The sequence below is a fragment of the Phascolarctos cinereus genome, unplaced genomic scaffold (assembly GCF_003287225.1).
Source record: "Phascolarctos cinereus isolate Bilbo 61053 unplaced genomic scaffold, phaCin_HiC Scaffold_7;HRSCAF=346, whole genome shotgun sequence".
Taxonomy (NCBI): Eukaryota; Metazoa; Chordata; class Mammalia; order Diprotodontia; family Phascolarctidae; genus Phascolarctos; species Phascolarctos cinereus.
This window is the reverse complement of record NW_027556180.1, coordinates 1011251-1035754: the sequence shown is the minus strand read 5'-3', so window position 1 is coordinate 1035754 and position 24504 is coordinate 1011251. Positions and strand designations below refer to the sequence as shown.

Sequence of the window (24504 nt, the reverse complement as noted above, 5' to 3'; positions counted from 1 at the left end):
GAGGCAATCTGGGCCTGATCCCCGATCGCCTGGGTCCCAAGAAGGCCAGGCAGGACCCTGTGAGAAGATCTGCACAGGCGAGCAAGCCCAGGAGAGATGGAAGAGGCTGAGGTGAGCTCACTGCTGAGTTCAAGAGCCCTGTGCACAAGAAGGGAGCAGAGGCGTGGTGTGGGCTGACCAGAGCTGAAGGTCCCAGGGGGCCCAGACTGGTGAGCTGCGCAGGAACAAGAAAGGAGGAGGATAAAGAGGGGCAGGAGAAATTCCATGTAAAACAACCGCAGACAGCAGAAAATACTTGGGAGGCTCCCCGCCAAGACAAACCCAGGAGCTATGTGAACACAATTACAAAACAATTTTCACACAAATAAAGGCAGATCTAAACACCTGGAGGACTATTAATTGACTGTGGATTGGCGAAGCCAATATAAAAAAATGGCGATTCTCTCTAGAGAGAAAATGGATGAAGTCTAAGTGCAGATTGAAGCATATAGTCTTCACTTTTAAATATGAGTAACACGGAAATACGTCTGCATGACTTCATGTGGTGATATGTAATGAGCATTGTAATTCTTGCCTTCTCAGTGGGTGGGGGAGGAGATGGAGGGAGGGATAAAATCTAGGACTGAAAACAAAAAGAAAATCGAATTTTAAAAAAGTAAAAATTTCAAAAGAAAAAAGAGAAAAGCAACACATTGAAGGGTTGTGACAAAAGTCCAACAGCTACCTGAGCGCTGCACCACTACGCGAGTGAGCCCGGCCTCAGAGCAGAGGAACGAGGGCGGCCGCTTCCCCCTTTGCAGGGCTGGCCGCCACACTCTCGTGCTCGGTCAACACGCACATTAGTTTGGTCCGACAGGTTTTCTTTTCCTTTTGTCCTCTGTTACAAGGGATGGCTTGCTGGGGATGCGAGGGGGCAGAGGTAGGTTGGGGAATGAAGATGAGGTAAAAGCAAAAGATGTCAATAATATTGTTAAAACAGAAACGGACTTCACAAGTACAAAATGGGAGAGACCTAGCTGGAAATGTGCCTGAAAAAAATCTGGGCGGTGTCACAAAAACTCACTATCAGTCAACTATGTGAGGGGGTGGCTCCAAAATCTAATGTGATCTTAGGTTGAATTGCAGGGGGGGATGAGACAGAGACAGAGACAGAGAGACTGAGACAGAGAGAAAGAGAGAGACAGAGAGGAGGAGAGAGAGAGGGAAGGAGAGAGATGCAGAGACAGAGACAGAGAGGGGAGAGAGGAAGAGAGAGAGACAGAGACAGAGAGAGAAAGAGAGAGAGGGAGAGAGACAGAGAGAGAGACAGAGACAGAGACAGAGACAGAGCGACTGAGACAGAGAGAAGAGGAGAGAGAGGAAAGGAGAGAGATACAGAGACAGAGAGGGGAGAGAGGAAGAGACAGAGAGAGAAAGAGAGAGAGGGAGGGAGGGAGAGAGAGAGAGGGGAGAGAGGAGGGAGGAGAGAAAGGGAGAGAGAGAGAGAGAGAGGAGAGAGAGACAGAGAGAGAGACAGAGGGGGGAAGGAGAGAGACACAGAGAGACAGAGACAGAGAGAAACAGAGAGACAGAGACGGAGAGGGGAGAGAGGAAGAGAAACAGAGACAGAGAGAGAAAGAGAGAAAGGGAGGGAAGGAGAGAGGGAGAGAGAGAGAAAGGGAGGGAAGGAGAGAGGGAGAGAGAGGAGGGAGGGAGAGAGAGAGACAGAGATAAACAGAGACAGAGAGAAAGGAGATGAGGGCCCCTCTGAAGTCAGTCTTGCTCAGCAACATGGAGAGGGCCGAGTTGAGTTCTGGAGGCCTCATTCCAGAAAGGAGCTGATAATCTGGAGAGCCTCCAGAGGATGTCATTTAGGATAGGGAAGGGTCCTGAAGGAACTGGGTGTGTTTAGTCCGGAGAAGAAAAGCCTCAGGGAAAGGACCCAAGAGCAGTCTTCAAGGCTTTCCAGAGCTGCTCAGACTTAGTACCATGAGCTATGGTTGGAAGAAATGGTAAAGTGGAGATTTAATGTGGACTGATGTTAATCAAACTTCCCTAGGACACTGTCCCAAAGAGGGAAGGGGGCTGCGTCAGGCAGTAGTGAGGTCCCGTCACTGGAGGTCTCCAAACGGAGATAGAGAGATTCTTGGCACCACTCCTCCCCCCCAACATCCCTCCCCCCGGATACTTTGTCCTCTCAAGGCTCTCGTGACACCTGGGTCTCCTATCTGTCTGACCCAACCTCCTCAGCCCTTGTTGGGTGTGTCCCAAGGCTCTCCTGAGCCCCCTTCTCTCCTAGGGATGACCAGAGCACAGTGTGGGTGGGGGCGCCCATAGCCTGGGTCCTTCCAACTCACCAGGTGTGCCTGTTGTCCTCATCCTGATGCAGTTGCACATTCTGCACTTGGGGACCCTGGCCACTGGCCGGAGGAGGTGTGAGCCACGTCCTGCTGATGTCCAGATTGAAGCCTCTCAGGGAGGTGAGGCCTGTGGGGACAGTGTTGGAAAAGCAGTGAGGAGGCAGGGCATCTTCTGGTGGTCATACCCCCATCCTCACCCCCAGGACCATGCTCCAGACCTACCCCTCACCCACTCCAGCCTTCAGGGCTCTGCTGCTAGCAAGTAGGAAGGGGAGAAAGGACCTGGCTTTTGAGGCAGAGAGGCCTGGGTTGGTCTCATAGCACTGACCCCTAGTAGCTGTGTGACGCTGGGCAGATCAATCACGTCACTCCCTCAGCCTTGGTGTTGTCATCTGTGAAATGGGAGGAACAATCCCTATGGTCCCTAGCTCCCAGGTTGCCGTGAGACTACTCAGGATAAAACATCGACAAGCCTCCAAAGCCCCATGGAAATGGCAGTGAGGCTTAGGATTCACCCTGGCCCGAAGAGCTGGACCAAGGATGAGTCAGTGAGTGGGGAAGACATTCTGAGGCAGGGTCATGTGGTCAATGGGTCCCCAGGCCGGGCTTGCAGTCTCCCCATGGGCCAGGCCCCAGCAGGGACCCATTGGAGCCCACTCCTCACTGACCTCTCCCAGCAGTTTCCCCTGGGGGCCTCAGCCTCCTGACTCAGGGAGGGGAGCAAGAAGGGTGGACAACTCGCTGGACAGGAAGGCCAGGACAAGGGCCTCCTGGGAACCGGAGGAGGCAAGAGTGAGGAGGAGAGAAAGTGGAGGAAGAGTGTGGGCTGGGGCTGGGCCCCCAGGTCACTGATACAATGGCTTCATCCCCTCCAACATTTGTCACTTTCCTCTTCTATCATTTTAGCCAATCTGAGAGGTGTGAGGTGGTACCTCAGTGTTGTTTTAATGTGCATTTCCCTGATCAATAGTGATTTAGAGCATTTTTTTGTATGACTATATAGAGTTTTGATTTGTTTTTTCTATCCAGAAACTGCCTGTTCACATCCTGTTACCATTTATCAGCTGAGGCATGGTTCATATTCTTACACCTTTGACAAAGTTCTTGATATATTTGAGATATGAGACCTTTATCAGAAAAACTATCTATAAAAACTGTCCCCCAGTTTTCTGCTTTCTTTCTAATCTTGGCTACATTGGTTTGTAACCAAATTAACAATTTAACATCTCATAATGCTGTCTATCTCTTGTTTATTCATAAATTTGTCTCCAACCCATATCTGATAGGTAATATGTTCCACCATCTTCTAATTTACTTATGATTTCTCCCTTTATATCTAGGTCATGGATCTGTTTTGACTTTACCTTGGTAAATGGTGTAAGATATTGGTCTATACCCAGTTTCTGCCAGACGGCTTTCCAGCTTTCTCAACAATGTTTGCCAAATAGAGAGGTCTTATCCCACAAGCTTAAATCTTTACATTTGTCAAATACAATTTTTTGTTTGTTTGTTTTTAGGCAATTGGGGTTAAGTGACTTGCCCAGGGTCACACAGCTACTAAGTGTCAAGTGTTTGGTCTGAGGCCGGATTTCAACTCAGGTCCTCCTGACTTCAGGGCCAGTGCTCTATCCACTGTGCCACCTAGCTGCCCCTGTCAAATACAATGTTTACTACTGTGAATTATATGTCTGCTCTGTTCCAATGATCCACCTTTCTAATTTTTAGACAGTAGGAGATAATTTTGATAAGTACCACCTTGTTATACAATTTAAGATTTGGTACTGCTAAATCTCCTTCTTGTGTGTGTGTGTGTGTGTGTGTGTGTATATACATATACATATATATATATATATACATATTTCTTTGATATTCTTCACCTTTTGTTCTTCCAACTGAATTTTGTTATTATTTTTTCTAGGTCAATAAAATAATTTTTGGCAATTTAATTGAGATGGCATTGAATAAGAAGATTAAAGTAGAATTGTCATTATTATTATTATTGGTTCTGCCCACCCATGAACAATTAATATTTCTCCAATTATTTCAATCTGACTTGTATAAAAAGTGTTTTATAACTATGTTCATGTAGTTTCTGGGTTTGTCTTGGCAGGTATACTCTCAGATATTTTACGCTGTCTATGATTATTTTAAATGGGGTATCTCTTACTATCTCTTCATGTAGAGTTTTGTTGGTGATCTATAGAAAGGCTGATAATTTATGCGGGCTTATTTTATATTCTGCTACGTTGCTAAAATTACTAATTGTTTCAACTAAATTGCTAGCATTTCTAATAAAATATTGAATAATATTGGTGATAATGGGCATCCTTGTTCCACTTCTGATCTTATTGGGAAGACTTCTAGTTTGTCCCCATTACAAATAATGCTTACTGATAGTTTTAGGTGGATGCTTCTTATTATTTTAAGGAAAAATCCATTTATACCTATGCTTTCAAGCATTTTTGTCAAAAGCTTTTTCTGCATCTAGTGATATATTCATATGATTTTTGTTACTTTTGTTATTGATATAATCAATTATGTTAATGGTTTTCCTCATGTTAAACTATTCCTGCATTTCTGATATAAATCCCACTTGGTCACAATGTATAATCTCTGTGACATATTGTTGTAGTCTCCTAGCTAGTGTTTTATTTAGGATTTTTACATCTATATTCATTAGTGAAATTGGTCTAGAATTTTCTTTCTCTGTTTTTGCTCTTCCTGCTCTAGGTATCAGTGTCATATTTGTTTCACAAAAGCAGTTTGGTAGGATTCCTTCTTTGCCTACTATTCCAAATAATTTATCTAATATTGGAATTAGATGATCTTTAAATATTTGGTAGAATTTGCTTGTAAATCTATCTTTTGCTTTTTTTCTTAGGAAGTTCATTTATGGTCTGTTCAATTTCTTTTTCTAAAATAGGCTTATTTAGATATCCTATTTCCTTTTCTGCTAATCTAGGCAGTTCATATTTTTGTAAGCATTCTTCCATTTCACTTAAATTGTTAAATTCATTGGCATACAATTGGGCAAAATAGCTCCTAATAAATGCTTTGATTTCATTTTCAGTAGTGGTGTATTCACCCTTTCCATTTTTGATAGTAGTGATTTGGTTTTCTTCTCTCTTTCTTTTCTAGTCATATTAACCAATAGGCTATCTATTTGGTAGGTCCCCCCCCCCCATAAAACCAGATCCTAATTTTATTATTAATTCAATGATTTTCTTATGTTCAATTTTTATTAATCTCACCTTTAATTTTTTAGGATTTTCAATTTGGTGTTTGGTTGTGGGTTTTTAACTTGTTCTTTTTCTAGTTTTTTTTTTAATTGCATACCCAATTCATGGATCTGCTCTTTCTCTATTTTACAGATGAAAACATTTAGAGATGTACAATTTTCTCTGATTACTGCTTTTGCTGCATCCCATAAGTTTTTGTCTGTTGTCTCATTACTGTCATTCTCTTTAATAAAATTATTTATTGTCCTTTAACACATTCATTATTTAAGATTAGGTTTGTTTGGTCTCCAATTAATTTTTAATCTGAATTTCCATGGTCCCTCATTAAATATAATTTTTATTGCCTTGTGATCTGAAGAAGATGCATTTAATATTTCTGCTTTTCTGCATTTAACTATAAAGTTTTTATACCCTCATATATGGTCAATTTTTGCAAAGAAACCCTGTACCACTGAGAAAAGGGTATATTCTTTTCTGTTTCCATTCAGTTCTCTTCAGACATCTATCACATCTAGCTTATCTAAGATTCCATTTGTTTCCTTGATGGCTGTCTTATTTTTTTTTTTGTTAGATTTATCTAGTTCTGAAAGGGGAAGATTGAAGCCCCCCACTATTATAGTTTTGCAATCTTTTTCTATCTGTAATTCATCTAGCTTTTCCTTTAAAAATTTGGATTCTGGGAGCAGCTACATGGTGTAGGGGCAGCTAAGTGGTGCAAGGGATAGAGCTCTGGCCTTGGAGTCAGGAGGACCTGAGTTCAAATCTGGCCTCAGACACTTCCTAGCTGTGTGACCTTGGGCAAGTCACTTAACCCCAATTGTCTCACACACACAAAAAAATTGGATGCTGTATCATTTGGTGCATATAGGTTTAGTATTGATATTACTTTATTATCTATGGTGCCTTTTATCACAATGTAGTTCCCCTGTTTATCTCTTTTAATTAATCTGTTTTAGCTTTACCTTTGAGATCATGATTGCTACCCTTGCCTTTTTTTTTTTGCATTGACTGAAGCATAATAAATTCCTCTCCAGCCATTTATTTCTCCTCCATGCATATCTCTCATTTTAAACTATGTTTTTTATAAACAACAACATATTGTCAGATTCTGGGTTTTGATTCATTCTGCTATCCATTTCCATGTTATGGGTGAGTTCATCCCATTCACATTTAAAGTTATAATTACTAGCTGTGTATTTCCCTCCATCCTATTTTTCCTCACCATTTATCTTCTCTCCCTCTCTTTTTACCCTGTCTCTCCTTGGATGCCTAATTTACTTCTGACCACTGGCTCCCTTCTAATCTGCACCCCTTCTAAGAGGAAGGTTTTCCTGACATGAAATCCACCTTCCCCTTTGCACCTTCCCCCCTGCCCCCCCATGGCTGCTCTGATTCCTCCTATACATGCGTGCGTGTGCATGCACACACACACACGCACACACGCACACACACGTGCACACAAACACACACATCACATCACACCAGACAGTGACTGTGTCCTCTGGAGCCTTCTCTCGGGCTTTTGCCCCAGGCTAACTATGTCCAAATCTTTTGGCTGACCAGGCCCCTCCTCTCATGCCCTGATCAACATCCTTCCCTTAACAGGGGCTCCATACTCCAGAGGAGGCCTGGCTGCCTCTTCCTTCATTTAGTTGAGACCCGATGCTCCTTCAATAACTTTCTGTGATTCCCATGTGCTTATGGAGGTAATCTGCCTGGCCAGCCTCCACCAGCAGAGCCACAGCACTTTGTACTTGGCTTAAAACCTTTGTCAGATGAGGAAACAGAGCCTGGCATTAGGATCTGGGTTCAAATCCTGACTCTTCCTCACTTTGGGTAAATCCAGGCTTCAGTTTTCTCAACAGTTAAGATGAAGCCACTGGTTCAATAAGATGGTCTCGAGGGTCACTTTTGGCACCAAATCTAATATCTGATGACCTTAAATGCCCATTGACCCATTGATGACCATTCTTTGGGCTCAGTCATTCAACGACTTCTGCTACCTTCATTTCCCAGACCAGCTATAGCAGACCTTTTGGGCTGGGTCCCAGGGCTTGCCTGGGGGGCCCACCTCTTGAATCCTAGCAGGCATCCCCCAATAGAGAGCCCTCATGAGTACAATGCATCCCCACAGGGCTTTTCCCACTCCCAAGACTGAGCCCAGCCCACTCACTGGAGATGGGTAAGGCTTTGCATCTTAGCCAGGTTAGGGAGCAGCCTGCTTTCCCTGTCTCTCCTAGGAGCATCCTTGCCAATGTCCCCAAGGACGCCATTCTTCATCTCTGTCCATGCTGTCCAGGAGCCTGTCTAGATGCCCTGGAAAGCTGATGGAATCCATCTATTCCTCCAAGACTCACGTCAAGCGTTAGCTTCTACATGGAGCCTTTTCTGAGCCTTCCAAACACAAATGCAAGCCCTCCCTAATCACTTTGTATTTGTTTTACATTATGTATACACATATACATGTGTATGTGTGTGTGTGAGAGAGAGAGAGAGGAGAGAGAAAGAGGAGAGACAGAGAGAGAGAGAGAGAGAGAGAGAGACAGAGAGAGAGACAGAGAGAGAGACAGAGAGACAGAGAGAGAGACAGAGAGAGAGAGAGAGAGAGAGGGAGAGAGAGAGAGAGAGAGAGAGAGGGAGAGAGGGGGAGAGAGGGAGAGAGAGAGAAAGAGAGAGAGAGAGAGAGAGAGAGAGAGAGAGAGAGAGAGAGAGAGAGAGAGAGAGAGAAAGCTTAAAATGACACTTAAGAGGGAGGAGAAATGGGAAGGGGGGGAAATTTAAAACTCAAAATCTTATGGAAATAAATGTTGAAAACTAAAAATAAAGAATTTTTTAAAAATGGCACTAGGACTTTTGGGACAGCCAGTCTATATACACACTGATATACCCTGACAGAAGATAAGCCCCGGGGACTAGGGCCTGTTTATTTCTCTTTTTTGTCTGTATCTCTCCCAAGAGCTAGTACAGTGTCTGACATGTGGTAGGCACCGAATAAATGCTCATTGGTTGATTTGGGAAGCTGATACTCTTCTGTCTGCCCATAGATCAGCCACCCAGGGTTGATGAAGCCCAGGGAGTGAGGGTCTCAGATGGTGGATTTACAGCTGGGAAAGCCCTTTGAGACCACCTAGTCTGATGCCTTCATTTGACAGCTGATGCCTGATCACTCGCCATGCATTGTTTCATATAAAATCTAGGTATTACAACGTCCACTTTCTGTACCATGAGGGCTTGTATCTTGGCTAAACTTAGATCATCCACAGAACCAGCAAACAGGAGGAATGTCATAAATGTTTGTTGGATGAGGGAATGACCCTGTCACCCAGAGCCCTTATCGGGATTGGGCTGCCCCACATTTTTGTAGGAGAAAGGTGGAAATCGTCACCAGCCAAGCTGAAATCTGGGATTGGATGAAAAGACAAACAAACAAAGTGCTTGGAAAACACGTTTCTGGGCTGGGCCAGACCCAGCAAAACTCCCTCTGCCTTCTCCAGTCGGGTCCATGGACCTACCCTACAGGCATGACCCACAGCCCTGACACTGCCTGCTTCGGGGCTGGGCTGCTTCCAGAGGCAGTAGGAAGATCTGCCCTGTCCTCTTCCCTTCTTCCAAGGGTGTGAGAACTTTCTTGGCGATGCTGTGGAGGGGTAGGGGGAGAGGCACTACCTCCTGGCTTCTCTCTCCCCGCTCCCCCCACCCCCAGCTCACACCTGATTTAGCCTAGGGGAGCTTGAGGCTGGATCTCAAAAGCCAGCCGCTTCCTTTGCTTGGCGTCTCTGTATTGAGCTGAGGTTTTTAGAAGGCAGCACTAAGTTGGCAGTTACAGCCATGGCAGATTGAGAAGCTGGGAGCTCCAGAGATCTCCGCCAGGGCTGATTGTTCTCGGGCAGGAGCCCCTGGTAATGACAGCACCTCATCTTGGAGAAGGCGACTGTTGGGACCGGACTGACCCCAGCTTCTGATCAGGCTTGCCACGAGACCAGGCCCTGAAGGGCCTCATTTGGACAGGGCGGAGCCAATTCAGATTGATGTCGGGATACTCTAAGTATCAACATCCGGGGAGAGCACAGCAGTAGTTATAAGCTGTGACTTCTGTTTGCTTTTCTGGCCATGTATACTTGCAAATCTTTAGTGCTTGGCCTTTCTTTTGTGTGGAAGAAATAAATAGCTGTCCTATATCTGGTTTACATTTTTCCATAGAACTACCTTTCTAATTCCCCAGTCTGGAGAGATTCTAGACAACAGCCAAACAAGCTTTTCTCCATTTTCAAGTCATTTTCCCCAAGGCTCGAGGATGCGGATGTAAAAAATCCACAGAGAGATTAAAAAAGTCAGAGGCTGAGAAAGAAAAGAGCCTGACCTGACTCTCCAGGCTGACCTTGGTACCCATGTGGGTGGGTCCAGAGAGAATGGAGATGGTAAGGATGAATTTCCCAGCCCCAGCATTTCTTACTGTTGCACTTGAAATCAAAGAAAAGTCCAGTAACATCTAACTACACCTGACCCACTATGGCAGGGGAGTGGACCAAGATAGATATTAGTTGTTACTTTTTTTTTTAATACTAGGCAAATATGGGTTTCTGGTGAAGACTTATTTAAACAGGAACTCCAGTTAATCAGAATGCTCCCACATGGAAAGTGTTCAGACTAATCAAAGTTTGACTGTTTACCTTTTCTTGCAAAGAAGTGGGGCTGCTCACATTAAGTGCTTTCAAAATGCTGAGCAGAAGCTGATGTTACCAATTGTGGTTGGGTGGTGAGGGGAAACAGAACAGTTTAATTAAAAGTGATTGAAAGAATTAATTTGTAGCAAATGAAAAGTCTCCAGCTTGTCTTGCATACTCTGCATTTCTGCCTTCTCTTTGTAACCAAAGGAAGCTGGAGGTAGGCTGGCTGAATTTTCAGTGGAGAATTGTTTACGTTGTGAAGGCTTAGAATGAGTGTAAATGGTGACTGTTTTCTGTTCTGACCTGAAACTCCCAGGGTCTTCCCTTCCCACACTGGCATTTTGTGATGGTAAATTGAACCATCTTAACTGAGAAAGGCCAAGGTCGCCCTGCACCAGGGCCATCCCCAGTCATCTTGATGACTGGAAGACAGAGCAAGGCTGACCCTCGGCACAGCTCTGCCTCACTCAAATGCACACCCAGGACATGCCCAAAGGACTAGCGGCAGAAAAAGCAAGGGGCCAGTCCCAGTGGACCCCAGCCCTCCCCCGCTTCCCTGACATGTGGAGGCATCAGCACAAGCTCTCCTGGCTTGGCTCCAGGTCCTGGCTCCCCATCAGCAGAGCAGGGTCTATCCCACTTTGGGTCTTGTCTCCTCAGCGCCAGCATGTGGGTGGCCCTGATAATGTAATGCAGAACATTATTTCACCATTTAGGTAGTAGGACCCTTTAGGCCATGGAAAGCAGAAGTTGCTGCTTAATCTTGCCCTAGACCTCTTTCCTGCTAAATCTAAACAATAGTGAAATGTACTCTTGCATAGCTTAAGCACAGTCCATACCTCCAACGCAAATGGATAAGAAAACTTTCAATATAATGGCTTTAGATAATTATGTTTATACCAGAGACCAGGACACCTGGTCTGGTTTGTGTGATCCCTGACCTGTAATGATGGGGTGCTCGGATGTTTGTGCTTATACTTTTGCCCCAAAAATGCCTCCCTAGTCTCAGAAACACTATCTCTTGACAACCACTCCCCAGCCCAAGGACACTGGGCTAGCAGTATTCATGCATGGGCCACAGCACGACCCTTATCTGGCTGCTCAGGTCCCAGCCCTCAGATCATATCTCTGGAAGCCTCCATTGTGAGAAAGTTTTTTCCTTTGTTGCAGAGCATTATCATGTCTAGACAGAGGGAGAGGGGTGTCCTTGACCAGCCCAAAAACTCTTCCTCTTGCCAGACCAAAGATCCATCCCCCTCCCTGTCCTGTATACTCCCTATATAAACGCTAGCTCGACCCCTGATGGGGGCTGCTTGATTTGGATGTGAATACCCCTGGCAGCCGAGCGCTAATAAAGTCCACAATTTAAATTAGTCTGGGTCTAACTCGCTAATTTCTTGGTATAACAATAAGGGGAATTGTCTCCCAAGTTCTGGGACGGCTCTGAGGACAGAGTTCAACCTCACTTCCACGGCCTATGCACCCCGGGGCAGCCATGAGGTGCCAGAACCTGAGGGGAAGTTTACCCCGAGAGTGGGATCTCACAGTCATCTCTTGGGAGGAGGGCTGAGGCATCTCGAAGGAGGCTTGGGCAGGGCCTGGCTGAGGATGGGCCGTCCTAAACGATCCCTAGCTCAACCCACCTGTGGGAGGCTGCAGGCCCTGAGCCCGTCTCTCTCTCTGGCAGCCGCCCACAATCTCACCATTTCCTGGGGCTGTGGACAGGGCTAGACTGATAGCAAGCAAGGCCCCCAGAGGAGGAGATAGGGGGACAGGAGGACTGTCAGCTCCCCGTCCCCGGCTCGCATGTCTCGTCCATGACCACAGGAGCCGCCGGCCAACTGCACTTCCAGCTATCACCCCAACCGCACGGGCCCTGCTCTGTCAAAGTGACACCTGCCACCCGCAGCTTCTGCCCCCCAGGCAGGGCTGTCTCGCAGTGACACACGATATCACGCCTGTGTCACGAAGGCTCCTTCGATGCGGAGGAGTCTCGCTAGTGGCCAGAAAGGTTTGGCAGCTTGTGAGCGACCTGTGGGAGATCTCATGGAGGCCAGCTGGACGGAACGTGTCAGAGTGTGCCCTGAAGAGGCAGCAGGGCAGAGGGGATATGGTAGTGAGTTCCAATCCTGCGCCTGACACTTCTTGGCTGGGTGACCATGAGCAAATTGCCTTCTCTCTCTAGGCCTCAGTTTCCTCACCTGTAAAATGGGGCTGGTGACCCTAGACCCCCACATTTCAGAGGGTTGTGAGGAAAGCGCTTTGTAAGTCCGAAAGCTCCCAGGAAGGTCAGTCACAGAGGCACCAGTGCTGGCTTGGAGTGTGAGTTCAAACTCAGCCACAGACACCTGGTAACTGTGTGACCCTGGGCAAGTCGCTGAATCTTGTTCTGCCTCAGTTTGCCTGTATGTCAAGTGGGGATAGGCACAGAACTTACCTCCCAGGGTTGTTGGGGGGCCAAATGACGCAGCTTCCATCATTATTTCTCACTGTGACTCTACGCTTCCTGGCTCCTTGAGAATGGGCAAGACCATCTTTGCCTTTTTTTTAGAACTGGGGGCCCTTGGCAAAGAGCCCAGCTGGGGAGGCCTGACTGCCAGCCACTCTCTTCCCCCTCCCTGGGGCCTCTCTAGGAATGCTGGGCACTGTGGTGACCCCTCTGGTCCCAGGGGAGGTGTCCACCACGGCCAGCCAGCCATCCTCTCCCTCTCCAACTGGTCTTGGCCATCCATCTTGTGAGGCCCGGCTCACGTGGATCTAGGAGGGGCCTCAGAGTACATCTTGCGGGGGTGGGGTGGGGGAGACTGAGGCCTGCCTAGTGACCTCGGAAGAAAGGCAGGGACTCAGCCAAGGGCATATAGCAAGTCGGAGGTGGACACACCTTCTCAGGCTTCTCTGACCACCCGAGTCTCTCTCCTTCCTCAGCCTGGCTCCACTGGCCAGCTCAGGAGGCTGGTCTCCTCCGTTGGACGGGGGGCTCCACAGGCCAAGTCACTGCCATGCCACCTTTTCTGGCCACTACAGACTTGAGGAGCTCAGGAGCTCACTCTCAGAGGGAGCCAGGTGGTTGCCTTCTGATCAGGTTAGAGGTTTTGTCAGGCAGAGTGCTGGCCTGCTGTCTCTCGCCCCCCTGCCCCACAGGCATTGAGCAGACTCATCTACAGCTGGCCAGAGCCCCAGAGGCACACCTGTAGCCTGGGCATGTCCCGGGACTTTGTGCTTATCCTGCCACACCTCCCCCCTCCAAGCTAGAAAGCCTCTTAGAAATCCAGGGAGGCCAGGCCTGGGGAAGGAAGGCCAGTCCAGAGCCTCCAGGGGCCCCAGGTGTGTTCTGAGGAGGTGTGGATTTGGGGGATGGGGAGGACTCTCTCCTGATCCCCCATAAGCCCTGCCCTGGGGTCTGCCAAACCGATAACAAATTCACGCTCTTCCTGGCAACCCTGTCTGGAGCACAAGACAGCATCCATCATGTGTATCGAGGGCAGTGGGCTCCCGGCAATGGGCAGCCTCTGTGCTGGGCTTCAGCTGCCACCAGATGGGATGCCATTCTATATCCATACTGCCCACCCACACCCGGCTGGGGCACAGCTCTTGGTGGATGGAGGGAGGGAGGGCTGCCCCTCACCTCAGCCCCTCCTCACTCTGTCAGCAAAGGGAGGAGCCTTGGCTACCACCTGCACCAATGTGGCATTTCACTGAGGAGAAGGCTATGGAGGCCCGGCCAACAGACCACCTCCTCCTCTGTGTGGTGCCAGATCTGGCCCCACATGAGCTTTCCTGTGGAATTGGTACTGAAATGTCTCCAGAATCACAGCGTCTCCAAACTGGGAGGGGGTCCTCCTGACCTCTCTGCAGCTCCAGAGAGTGCATCACTCTCCTTAACAGTCTTCTCTTTGGGCTTTTAGGACTCTCCTCCTCCTCCTCTTCTTCTTTTTCCTTCTTCCTCTTCCTCTTCTTCTTCTTCCTCTTCTTCTTCTTCCTCTTCCTTCTTCTTCCTCTTCTTCTTCTTCCTCCTCCTCCTCCTCTTCCTTCTTCTTCTTTCTCCTCCTCCTCCTCCTCCTCCTTTCTTCTCTCTCTCTCTCTCTCTCTCTCTCTCTCTCTCTCTCTCTCTCTCCTCTCTCTCTGTGTCTCTTTCTCCCCATTCTCCTTCTTTTAGATAACTTGAAATGGCTCTGTTGCGGACATTTTGGCATGTAGTTCCAAAGTCAAGCCCATTATCACTTCCCCAAAGCCCTCCCCTCTTCCCTTACCATAAAGGGCATCACCCCCATCCTCCCAGGCACCCAGACTTCTCTCACCCTCCACATGCAATCAGAGGTCAATGGCCCGTCCTCTCCTCTGGCCTTGCCCCCACCCTGGTGCAGACCCTCCTCCCCTCAACCCTGGACGGTTACATGGCTACTGGGGGAGGGGTCTGCCTGATTCAGGTCTCCCTCTCCAGTCTCTCCCCCACTCAGACACTGCTTGATCTTCCCAAAGCACAGGGCTCATCCCATCACCCCCTACTCAACCTATTCTGGCACCTCCCTATTTATGGCCTCAAAGAGCAAAGATAAAATCCTCGGGCATTCAAATCCCTTCATAGGCTCGCTCTCTTTTCCCCTCCCCGCTTTCCAGGCTTCAGACTCCTCATTCCCCTACATGCTCTTGGCTCCAGTGACCCCCGGTCCTGCCTGTTCCTCAGACAAGCCCCTCCCTCTCTCATTCTGGGCATTTTCTCTGGCTGCTCCCATGCCTGGCGTGGCCTTCCTTCTCATCCCCTTCTCCTTGCTTCCTTTAGCTTCTCAGCTAAAATGCCACCTTCCCCAGGCCTCCCTCCAGCTGCCTTCCCTCTGGGACTGCCCCCAGTGCATCCTGTCTGGAGCTTGTCTCTAAACAGCTGTTCCCTTGCTGTCTCCCCAACTGGGCTGGGAGCTCCTTGGAGGCAGGGGCACTATTTGGTCTTGACCTTTCTTTCTATCACTGGGCTTGGCCCAGCAGGTGCTGAAACAAGAGTGGCCTTCATGGCCTCGGCTTCATCCCGGGTGTACCAGAGACCTACTAGAGAAGAGTTTATCCGGCATTTTTCTGGAGGCACCCAGTGGAGGATGGGGGTGAGGATGAGTTGACCTCCTCCAAGAGTAGCTAAGCCTCTTAGGGAAGGTGGGCCTGACAACCAGCCCTGGCTGACATCTCACAGGGCTCCTGACTCTGCCCTAGGGGCTCAAACTCCCCAAGGCTAACCGTCCTCTGAAGGCAGGAGAATCAGCTTCTTCCTGACCTTCTCTTGACTAAACACGCCCCAACTATCCTCTGATGTCACCAGTCAGTCCCCACTCAGCCCAGCTACTGTCTTAAGAAACAATGGCCCTCTTAAATGGAGGGGTCCAGGCCTGAGCCTGGGGTCTGGAGGGATCTGCCCAGACCTGAAGCCACCTGGCTGGCACCTCCCTTTTCCTAGAGTCCCCTGAAGGCAGAGCCGGGGCCAGTGCAGGGGGCCTTCAGGTGCCCCTGCCCAGGAGGCTGGTGCAGCTGGCCTGCAGATCTGTAGTTTGGGTGGACAGTTCCTCCTGGCCCTCCTGGCCCTTTCCGTCTCACTCCTTGGACTTCAAGAACCACACAGGCTTTGGGCATGCCTAGTGCTTCAAATGGGGGGTGGGACCTGCTATGGCTGTGAGAGTGAGCCCCCACACCTACATTGCCCTTGAGAGAGCTCCCTTTGTCTAGGCCCCTTGCTTCTCCTCCCCACTGTCTCAGACAGAAAGTAGCTCCCCAAACACTTTTGGGAAGTTCTGGGCGCAGAAGAGCAGGGGAAGGACATCTACATTTCATTGTAGAGCCTTGATTTTTCGGATCTACACAGTCTCTAGGGAGGTGCCCCTCAGCTCCCCCCCAGGATGGCATGATGGAGGGTGCTGAAGCAGGAGGCAGGGGGCATTTCCAGGACCCTCAGGAGCTAACTGCTTAGCATGAGCTTGGACAGACGCCTGGGACTGACCCAGAGGTGGGGCAGGCCAGAGACAGAGCATGCCCACGACCTTACAGAAGACTGGGACAATGGGCAGCCCCATTGTGAGTTTCTTGTCTTCTAAAGTCCAAACCCCGAAGAGCTGGGGCTCTGGGCTCCTTGTGGGTCAGAGGGCCCAGCAGCCACCTGGGGATGGATTCCCATGAAGGCACCCAAAAAATACATAAAACCTAAAAGACGCCAGTCGCAGTGAAATAGAGATTTGCTTCCCATCTAAGTTTTGGACGTCCTGGGATCTCCCTACAGAGCCCAGATCAAGAAGCCAGGGTTCCAGAAGCATTTTGTTCTGACTCTTTAACCCAGGAGAAGGTGAGGGCCAGTTGGCCAGAGGGCCCCCTCAGGGGCCGGGCAAGCCCAGCACAGCCCGGAAAAGGGTCAGGTTTGCTTACCTGTCAGGCAGAGGAGAGCCTGGAGCAGCCTCATGTCGGGAGCTGGAGCTGAAGGTGAGCAGGGGGAGCTGGTGCAGGGTTCCAGGCAGCAGGTGTGGCCCCCCTCAGCTTCCCCAGGACAGCTGTGCAAACTCCCACAAGAACACCTTCGCATCTATATACAGAGGAACCCACAACCCCTGGGGGCGGTGTGCATGTGTGAGAGAACTTCCTGGGTCTTCATTTCAGGCCCTTCTGGGCTCATCCTTCCCTGGGAAGTCAGGTTTCCTGGCGCTGTCCAAGCCTCCAGAAAGGTTTCCCTAGCACATCTGTGTCTTACTTCTTAGAAGGAAATCCACAGGGAATCCTAAAAATTGAGTCCAAGCTCCTTCCTGGTAGATGATCAAGGCCTCAAGCCGGACCTCAGAACCATGGCCAGTGGCACTAAAGCTAGGATGCCGGCCTGTCCTGGGGAGGCTGGTGCCAGTTCTGAGCTGTGTCTCTAGCCTCAGGGGCGTGGCTGAGGTTGACCGGGTGCTCCGTCTATAGGCAGGGAGCAGGGAGCAGGAAGCCCCCTTTTCTGGGGGGCAACGTGAACTGGCCTCCAGCTGGTAGGAAAAGCAAGCTGGTCAGGGGCTGCTGATGCAGCTTGGGGGCCTGCTCACTCCCTGACTGATTTCTGTGCAATTCAGTCTGATTTTCTTCTGCCTTGAGGGTGTCTGAGTCTGGCCTATGCCTGGGAAGTACCCTGCAGGGGATGTTGGGTGTGTATGAAGTGTCTCCCCCCACCCCCACCCGGGGGTCTAACACAAACACAGGGGCCAGTTTAACCCCCACCTCCTTCAGGAACCCGGGCCTGACCTTCCCAGACAACCTTCCCTAGAGATGTCTCTAAAACAAGGGGATGGGCCCGCAAAGGCCTCGCTGTTCTCTGGGCTTCCAGGGGCCACCAGCTCAGTACTGATCATTCACTGCCCATGGGCTGCATGCAGGGGGGCCCGGCTTCCAGGCTTCAGGAGGTGACAGGTCCACTGGGCTCTGCCCTCACCCAGCCAATTCTGCGGTGTTGGGATCCGGTGTAGACAGCAGAGTTTATGGAGGGAATAGGGAGGGGCCCCCGGGGTGTTTGCTAGAGGCATTGCCCGGAGGAGATACTCCTGGGACAGGAGGAGGGGGAACACGCTAGCCGTCTTCAGTATTTGAGTCCCCCCCCCCCCCCCCCCGGAGAACACGGTTCGACTTTCTCGCTTGACCCTAGAGGGCGGAGTCAGGAATAATAGGTGTTTCAGGGACTGAGCCAGCTCAGTCTGGCACCAGGTGGAGAAGGGGCAGCAGCATCTGTGACTGGCGGCCGTGCTCCCGCCGCAGCCCTGAACTCCTCCCCTGACCCTGCCCACATAGAGCCATAGAGATAACGGGTGGCAGTCCATCCCAGGCCCCAAGCCTGGGCAGGACCTCAGCTTCAGTCTCCGCCCGTCGGCCGGCAGAGGCGGCCATCTTTCTGAGTGATGGGCTATCAGGAGCACCACCACCTGCGGTCCCGGAGCAGAGGGCGGCCGTTTGGGGCTTCATTGGTGCAGTCTCTGCCCCCGCCTCTCCCCTAGCTCCTGGTTCTGGTTGCCAAGCCCAACCGGGGGCCCACGCTGAGCCGCCAAAGCTTCCGACCTGGGGCTGCAGGGGTGGGCTGACTGCCGAGGGTGGGCCGGGAGAGAGGGGCTTAGCGTTCGTTCCCGGTCTGCTCGATTCCTCAGTTTTCAGTCCTTTCTGCTTTTACCATCAAGGCTCAGGGGGTTTTAATGCTTGCACCTCAATGCAAGGCGCTTCCAGGACTGGATGGCCGAAGAGCCTGGGGCGGACTGCTTCCGAAGCCTGCGCCTCTCAGGGAGTGATAAGAAGGCTGGGCGACTCGGGGCGGGAGTGGGGAAGACACCTACTTGTCCCAGGTGGAAGCTGTCAAGGGAGAGACCTAGGCCGGACCTGAGTGTGGGGAGAAAGGAAGAGCAAGCAGTCCCAGTCGGGAGTGGAAAGAGGTGGTGGGCGGGGGAGTTGCCTCCTCCGGCGGTGGCGGGGGAGCAGTGGCTTCAGTCCCCCTCACCCACCCAAGAAAGGAGCTGCAGTGGAATAAGATGGGCGGGGCTGCCTCCTTCTGGAGGGGAGGGAGCAGCAGGGCTTCCGAGCTCCACCCTATCCCTCCCCTTCCGTGACATCTGGGAGAGACCCCCCCCACTCCTCCCTCTCCATGCGGTCTGCGTGAGCCCCTCCACACACAGCCCTCCTCCTCCATGGGGTCTGGGTGAGCCCCCTCCCCCACTCCTCCCTCTCCATGCGGTCTGGGGGAGACTCCAGGGGTCCCCTGATCCAGTGTCATCCATCTGTTGACTGGCTCCCTTGGGGTCCTTCCAACTCAGTGATTCAGTGATTTCTGCCTAAGAGACTGGCCAGTCTAAAGCAGAGAAGGGTCTCCCACTGCTCTTAGAAGTGATTTAAAACTGGAGTGGATCGTCTTGAATTTGAGAATCAGCGCCGCCTAGTGACCAGAGAGGTGACCATACGATGACACGGACAGCGCTTGGGGGCGGGGTTCGGGGGGCGGCTCCAAAGTTATAATAGATTCAGAGTATGGGAGCAGGAAGGGACTTGGGCGGGGGGAAGGGGGTGGGGGGGGGGGTCATCCAGTCCACTCTCTCCCATTTTATGGATCATAAAAATAGGCCCAGAGAGGGGACACTCTTGGGCACGGCCCCGTTTCCTCCTTTATGAAACGAGGGCATTGGACAGATGGACCAGAGTCAGAAGGGAACTTAGCTTCCATCCCCAAAAGGATCCTTCCCCATGGCAGCCTCTGCTTGGAGACGCAGAACCATTCCTGGTTTGGATAATCCTGGGCAAACAGGCTGGCTTCGGATCTTGCAGGAGAGCCAGCCTGAGAGGGGCCCCTTAGAGGGAAGGTGGGGCACATCAGTTTGGGGTGAAGTTGTTGACTTTCCCCAAGACATGACAGAATCTTCCAGTGCTGGAGTAGCCAAGGGCTCAAGACCCATAGGGGCTGGTGCAGAACCGACTCACAAAGGGGCTGAGAATGGGTAGAAGGAAGAGGGCAGGTAGCTGGGGCCGGCCAGGAAGATGGCCCAGGAGGGATGGTACATTTCAAGGTTCTCCTTGGATATGGAAGGGGGACATTGATGAGTGATGCCAAGACAAGGGTGTGTGGAGAAAGGAGAGCCTGGAAGTGGCAATGGGGGCAAGGAGGATTCCTATTCCCCTGCCTGGACCCCTGGGCACAGCCCAGGGTTGTAGAGGGAAGCCAGGGAGGCTGTTATCATCAGGGGAGCCAGGGAGGCTGTTATCATGAGGGGAGCCAGGGAGGCTGTCATCATCAGGGGAGCCAGGGAGGCTGTTATCAGGGGAGCCAGGGAGGCTGCCATCATCAGGGGAGCCAGGGAGGCCGTTATCATCAGGGGTGCCAGGGAGGCTGTTATCAGGGGAGCCAGGGAGGCCGTTATCATGAGGGGAGCCAGGGAGGCTGTTATCAGGGGAGCCAGGGAGGCCGTTATCATGAGGGGAGGCAGGGAGGCCGTCATCATCAGGGGAGCCAGGGAGGCTGTTATCAGGGGAGCCAGGGAGGCTGCCATCATCAGGGGACCCAGGGAGGCCATTATCATCAGGGGAGCCAGGGAGGCTGTTATCAGGGGAGCCAAGGAGGCCGTTATCATCAGGGGAGCCAGGGAGGCCGTTATCATCAGGGGAGCCAGGGAGGCTGTTATCAGGGGAGCCAGGGAGGCCGTCATCATCAGGGGAGCCAGGGAGGCTGTTATCAGGGGAGCCAGGGAGGCTGCCATCATCAGGGGAGCCAGGGAGGCCGTTATCATCAGGGGAGCCAGGGAGGCTGTTATCAGGGGAGCCAGGGAGGCCGTTATCATCAGGGGAGCCAGGGAGGCTGCCATCATCAGGGGAGCCAGGGAGGCCGTTATCATCAGGGGAGCCACGGAGGCAGTTATCAGGGGAGCCAATGAGGCCGTTATCATCAGGGGAGCCAGGGAGGCTGTTATCAGGGGAGCCAGGGAGGCCGTTATCATCAGGGGAGCCAGGGAGGCTGTTATCAGGGGAGCCAGGGAGGCCGTTATCATCAGGGGAGCCAGGGAGGCTATCAGGGGAGCCAGGGAGGCCGTTATCATCAGGGGAGCCAGGGAGGCTGTTATCAGGGGAGCCAGGGAGGCCGTTATCATCAGGGGAGCCAGGGAGGCCGTTATCATCAGGGGAGCCAGGGAGGCTGCCATCATCAGGGGAGCCAGGGAGGCCGTTATCATCAGGGGAGCCAGGGAGGCTGTTATCAGGGGAGCCAGGGAGGCTGTTATCAGGGGAGCCAGGGAGGCCATTATCATGAGGGGAGCCAGGGAGGCTGTTATCATCAGGGGAGCCAGGGAGGCCATTATCATCAGGGGAGCCAGGTTTTAGTAAAAACTGGCGGATGGAAGGAGTCAGAGAGGAATATGTTTGAGTTTCTGCCTATGGAACAGGCATTCCAGAGCGCACAGTAGGAGGGAAGGGTGGAATTGGGATGAAGCTTTTGGGGTGGGCGGACTGAAGGAGATGGGAAGGAGTAATAAGGTGGTGAGGGGTGGGGACTGGATTTGGATAACACTACAAGAGATGAGAGTCCTCAAGATGTGAAGAGTACGACCAAGTCTGAGCACGCTGGTCCTTGCGTGGAGAACACCACTGATATTCCCAATGTATGCAAAAGCAAAAGGTGAGACTGGAGGCACTCGACGGGCAGGTGGGCAGGTGGGAGGTCCTGCTGCACACGTCCTGTCCTCTCCAGGGGCTGGAGACGAGGCGGGAAAAGGAAGCCGGAAGTCAACGCTGCTTTCTGTTCCTGTTCTGCTTGGTCAGTAGACCTTTTTGTAAAAGCTAATCAATGGGTTAGCATGATCTTAGAGCTGCCAATCCCTGAATCATTTGAAGGAATAGAGGAGAAATTCACTGGCACAGGAAGTGATTTGGGGGAGAACATACAAGACAGAAAGACTAGTTTCTTCCTTGAGAATTCAGAGGGCGTGAAAGGGGCAAAAAGAAATTGCGCCCCGTCACCAGGTTGGAGAATGGAACCCTCCACATTGGAGGAGGTGGGCCATTTTCCTCCAAGGAGTGACCAGTGACCATGGGGAGGGAGCTGCAGGTGTCTGTCCCACAACAATCACAGGAAGAAGAGACAGGTGCCTCCCTGATCGGGAGTGAGGCAGTAACGTCCAGGACAGCTGCTGTCTTAATGGGCTCAGACCTCGCACGGGAGGGCTTCTGAGGCTCTCACCACCCCTTCCTAACAGCCTCACTCAAAGGCATCCAGAATGCCCTGCCACGGGTCTTAACATCGACCCTCGAACCACAGATGTTGGGGGATCCGTGAGGAGATGGTGACAGATGGCATCTGAATTTTCAGACCACAGGGTTGGGGGACAGGCACGGACAGACAGGTGCCGGGAAGCTTCAATGCTGAGGATGAAGCTGAAGGGAGGGAGAGGGAGAAAACTGCCTTCAGGCCGAGTCTCTTGCAGAAGATGGGGCCAGCCTGGAAGGAAGCCAGAGTATTGTGTCCAGTCTGTCAGGCAGTGCAGTGGAGAGGGTGCTTGGCTTGGAGTCACAAAGACCTGAGTGTGCTCAGTGACCCCACATAACCACTGTCTACCTCAGTTTCCTTGTCTGTAAAATGGGGAAACTGAGCAATAGCACCTGTCTCCCAGGGGTGTTATGAGGCCCAAATGAGATAGTATTTGTAAAGCACTATGTACATGCTAGCTTTTTAAGAAATTACCACCTGAAGAGGAATCTTCTGATTGGCTTCCGAGTCAGAATTGAGTGTTTATAGGTCCTGAGCCCTAAACTTGGCCTCTTGGGTATTTCTTCCTGCTCTTCTGGGAAAGAGTGTCAGGCTAGGCTGTGGTCTCAGCAGCTTGGAAGGGTGGGCAGGGCTGGAGACCAGGTCAGATGACCAAGGGGAGGGGAAGGGGATGGACCCACTGAGAGCCAAACAACTCAGCTTTTGGCTCCCCACATGTGCAAGGGAACTCAGGGAGACTGAGGCAGGAAGTGGGGAGAGAAATGTTCTGTCCTTTCTGTTCTCACTCCATCGCCTCAGTAACCATCCCTTTGTAAGAAGCTAGCTGATGTGAGCTCTCCTTACTGACCTTTAACACTGGAACACATGGAGACAGGGGCTCCCCGTGTCACTAGAAAGGCGGTGCACCCCCAGGACCCGCAGGGAAGGCACAGCCTTGCCTCAGGGAACCTGCCTCCTGGTGTGAAGAGGAGCTGGGGTCCCCAGAGTTCACAAAGATTACATCAAAGGCCCCATTTCTCAAATACATAGAGAACTGCATCATTCCGGCTGAACAAGCCATGGTCTATGAATCTAATGGAATACTATCGTGCTGTAAGAAATGATGAGCAGGCAGACTTCAGAAAGACCTGGAAAGACTTGTATGGACTGATGCTGAGTGAAGTAAGCAGAACCAGAACATTGAAACAGTAACAGCCACACTATGAGATTACCAACGCTGACAGACTTAGCTCTTCTCAGCAATGCAAGGATCTAAGACATCTCCAAAGGACTCATGATGGAAAATGCTATCCACATCCAGAGAAAGAACTCTGCAGTCTGAAGGCAGATCAAAGCAGACCATTTGCTTTTTTTTGTTGTTCAAGTTTTCTTCCACAAAATGACTAATATGGAAATGTTTTACATGACTGTACATGTATAATCTATGTCAGATTGCTTACTGTCTCAGGAAGGGGGGCAGAGAAAAGGAGGGAGGGATAAAATTGAGAACTCAAAACTAAAAAAAAAAAACCCAAATGCTAAAAATTATTTTTACCTGTAATTAGGAAAAAATAAAATACTATTTTTTAAGAAAAAGATTACAGGGGCAGCTAGGTGGTGCAGTGGATAAAGCTCCGGCCTTGGAGTCAGGAGGACCTGAGTTCAAATGTGACCTCAGACACTTGACAGCCCCAGGGCAAGTCACTTAACCCCGATTGCCTCACTAAAAAGCAAAAAAAAAAAAGAAAAATTACATCAGAGTTCTTGCTAGGTAGAAGGAAAGCCAAATTTAGGGTGAGTGGATTTCATGGGGTTCAGAAAAAGGCTCTCGAATTCTGAAGGGGAAACAGAACCGAGACAGAGGGAAAACACTCAAAAATGAAAGACAAACAGAAATCATTTCAGTTTGGAGGAAGAGGGGAAAATGCTCCATGACAACTAAGATTTGTAAAAGCTCTACGGAGTAGATGGACACGAGGGTGGGTCACTGAGGAGGAAGACCAGAGGAGCCCAGTCTAAGGAGCTGAGGCTGGTGAGGAAGGTGTGCGCCAGGCAAGTGTGGACAGACAAGCCATACCCGGGATGGCTGCTGGAGAGGGCCCTGAATGCCGACGTCAGGGAGAAAGATGGGCCCGAGAGGGCCCTTGGCAGCTAGCTGGATTCTTCCTGGGCACAGGCCCCATAGAGATGCCACAGAGTGGCAGAGGCAGCACCATCCCTCTGGGGGGAACCCGAGGTCACAACCTGGCTTTGCTCCCTCACCCGAGTGACCCTCATTCCAACTCCCTTAACGTCAACAAGGACACTGAGCCAGATGACCGCCCTGTCCCCGGCAGGCTGAGTGGGCAGCCCCCGCACCCGGCTCCTTCTGCCCAGGATATGGCCACACTTCTCCTGTCCCTCCCCACTATGCCTGGAGGGAGCCTCATGGCCAGCATGGGACGGGGGCTACAGGGGATGTCACTGCGCCCATGTGACAGATGAGGAAGCGGAGGTGGGGAGCGCGAGGCCAGGCATGGGCCCTCCCTCACGCACCCACCAAGAATGGGAGGCTGTGCTTCCCGCTC

General features: G+C 51.1%; 1 protein-coding gene across 6 annotated transcripts in view; it reads right to left on the bottom strand.

Moving 5' to 3' along the window:
- Positions 1-17837, bottom strand: part of ITGAE (integrin subunit alpha E) — a 52433-nt gene extending 34596 nt beyond the window's left edge. For all 6 annotated transcript variants that reach the window (XM_020964671.2, XM_078147500.1, XM_078147501.1 and 3 more), the window contains exons 1-2: positions 16642-17837; positions 2337-2466 (exon numbers count right to left, since the gene is read on the bottom strand). In XM_020964671.2, coding sequence (XP_020820330.1) covers positions 2337-2466; positions 16642-16795 — 284 coding nt within the window. In that variant the 5' untranslated portion in view covers positions 16796-17837. The remainder of the gene's footprint in view (positions 1-2336; positions 2467-16641) is intronic.
- Positions 17838-24504: the final 6667 nt, after the last annotated feature.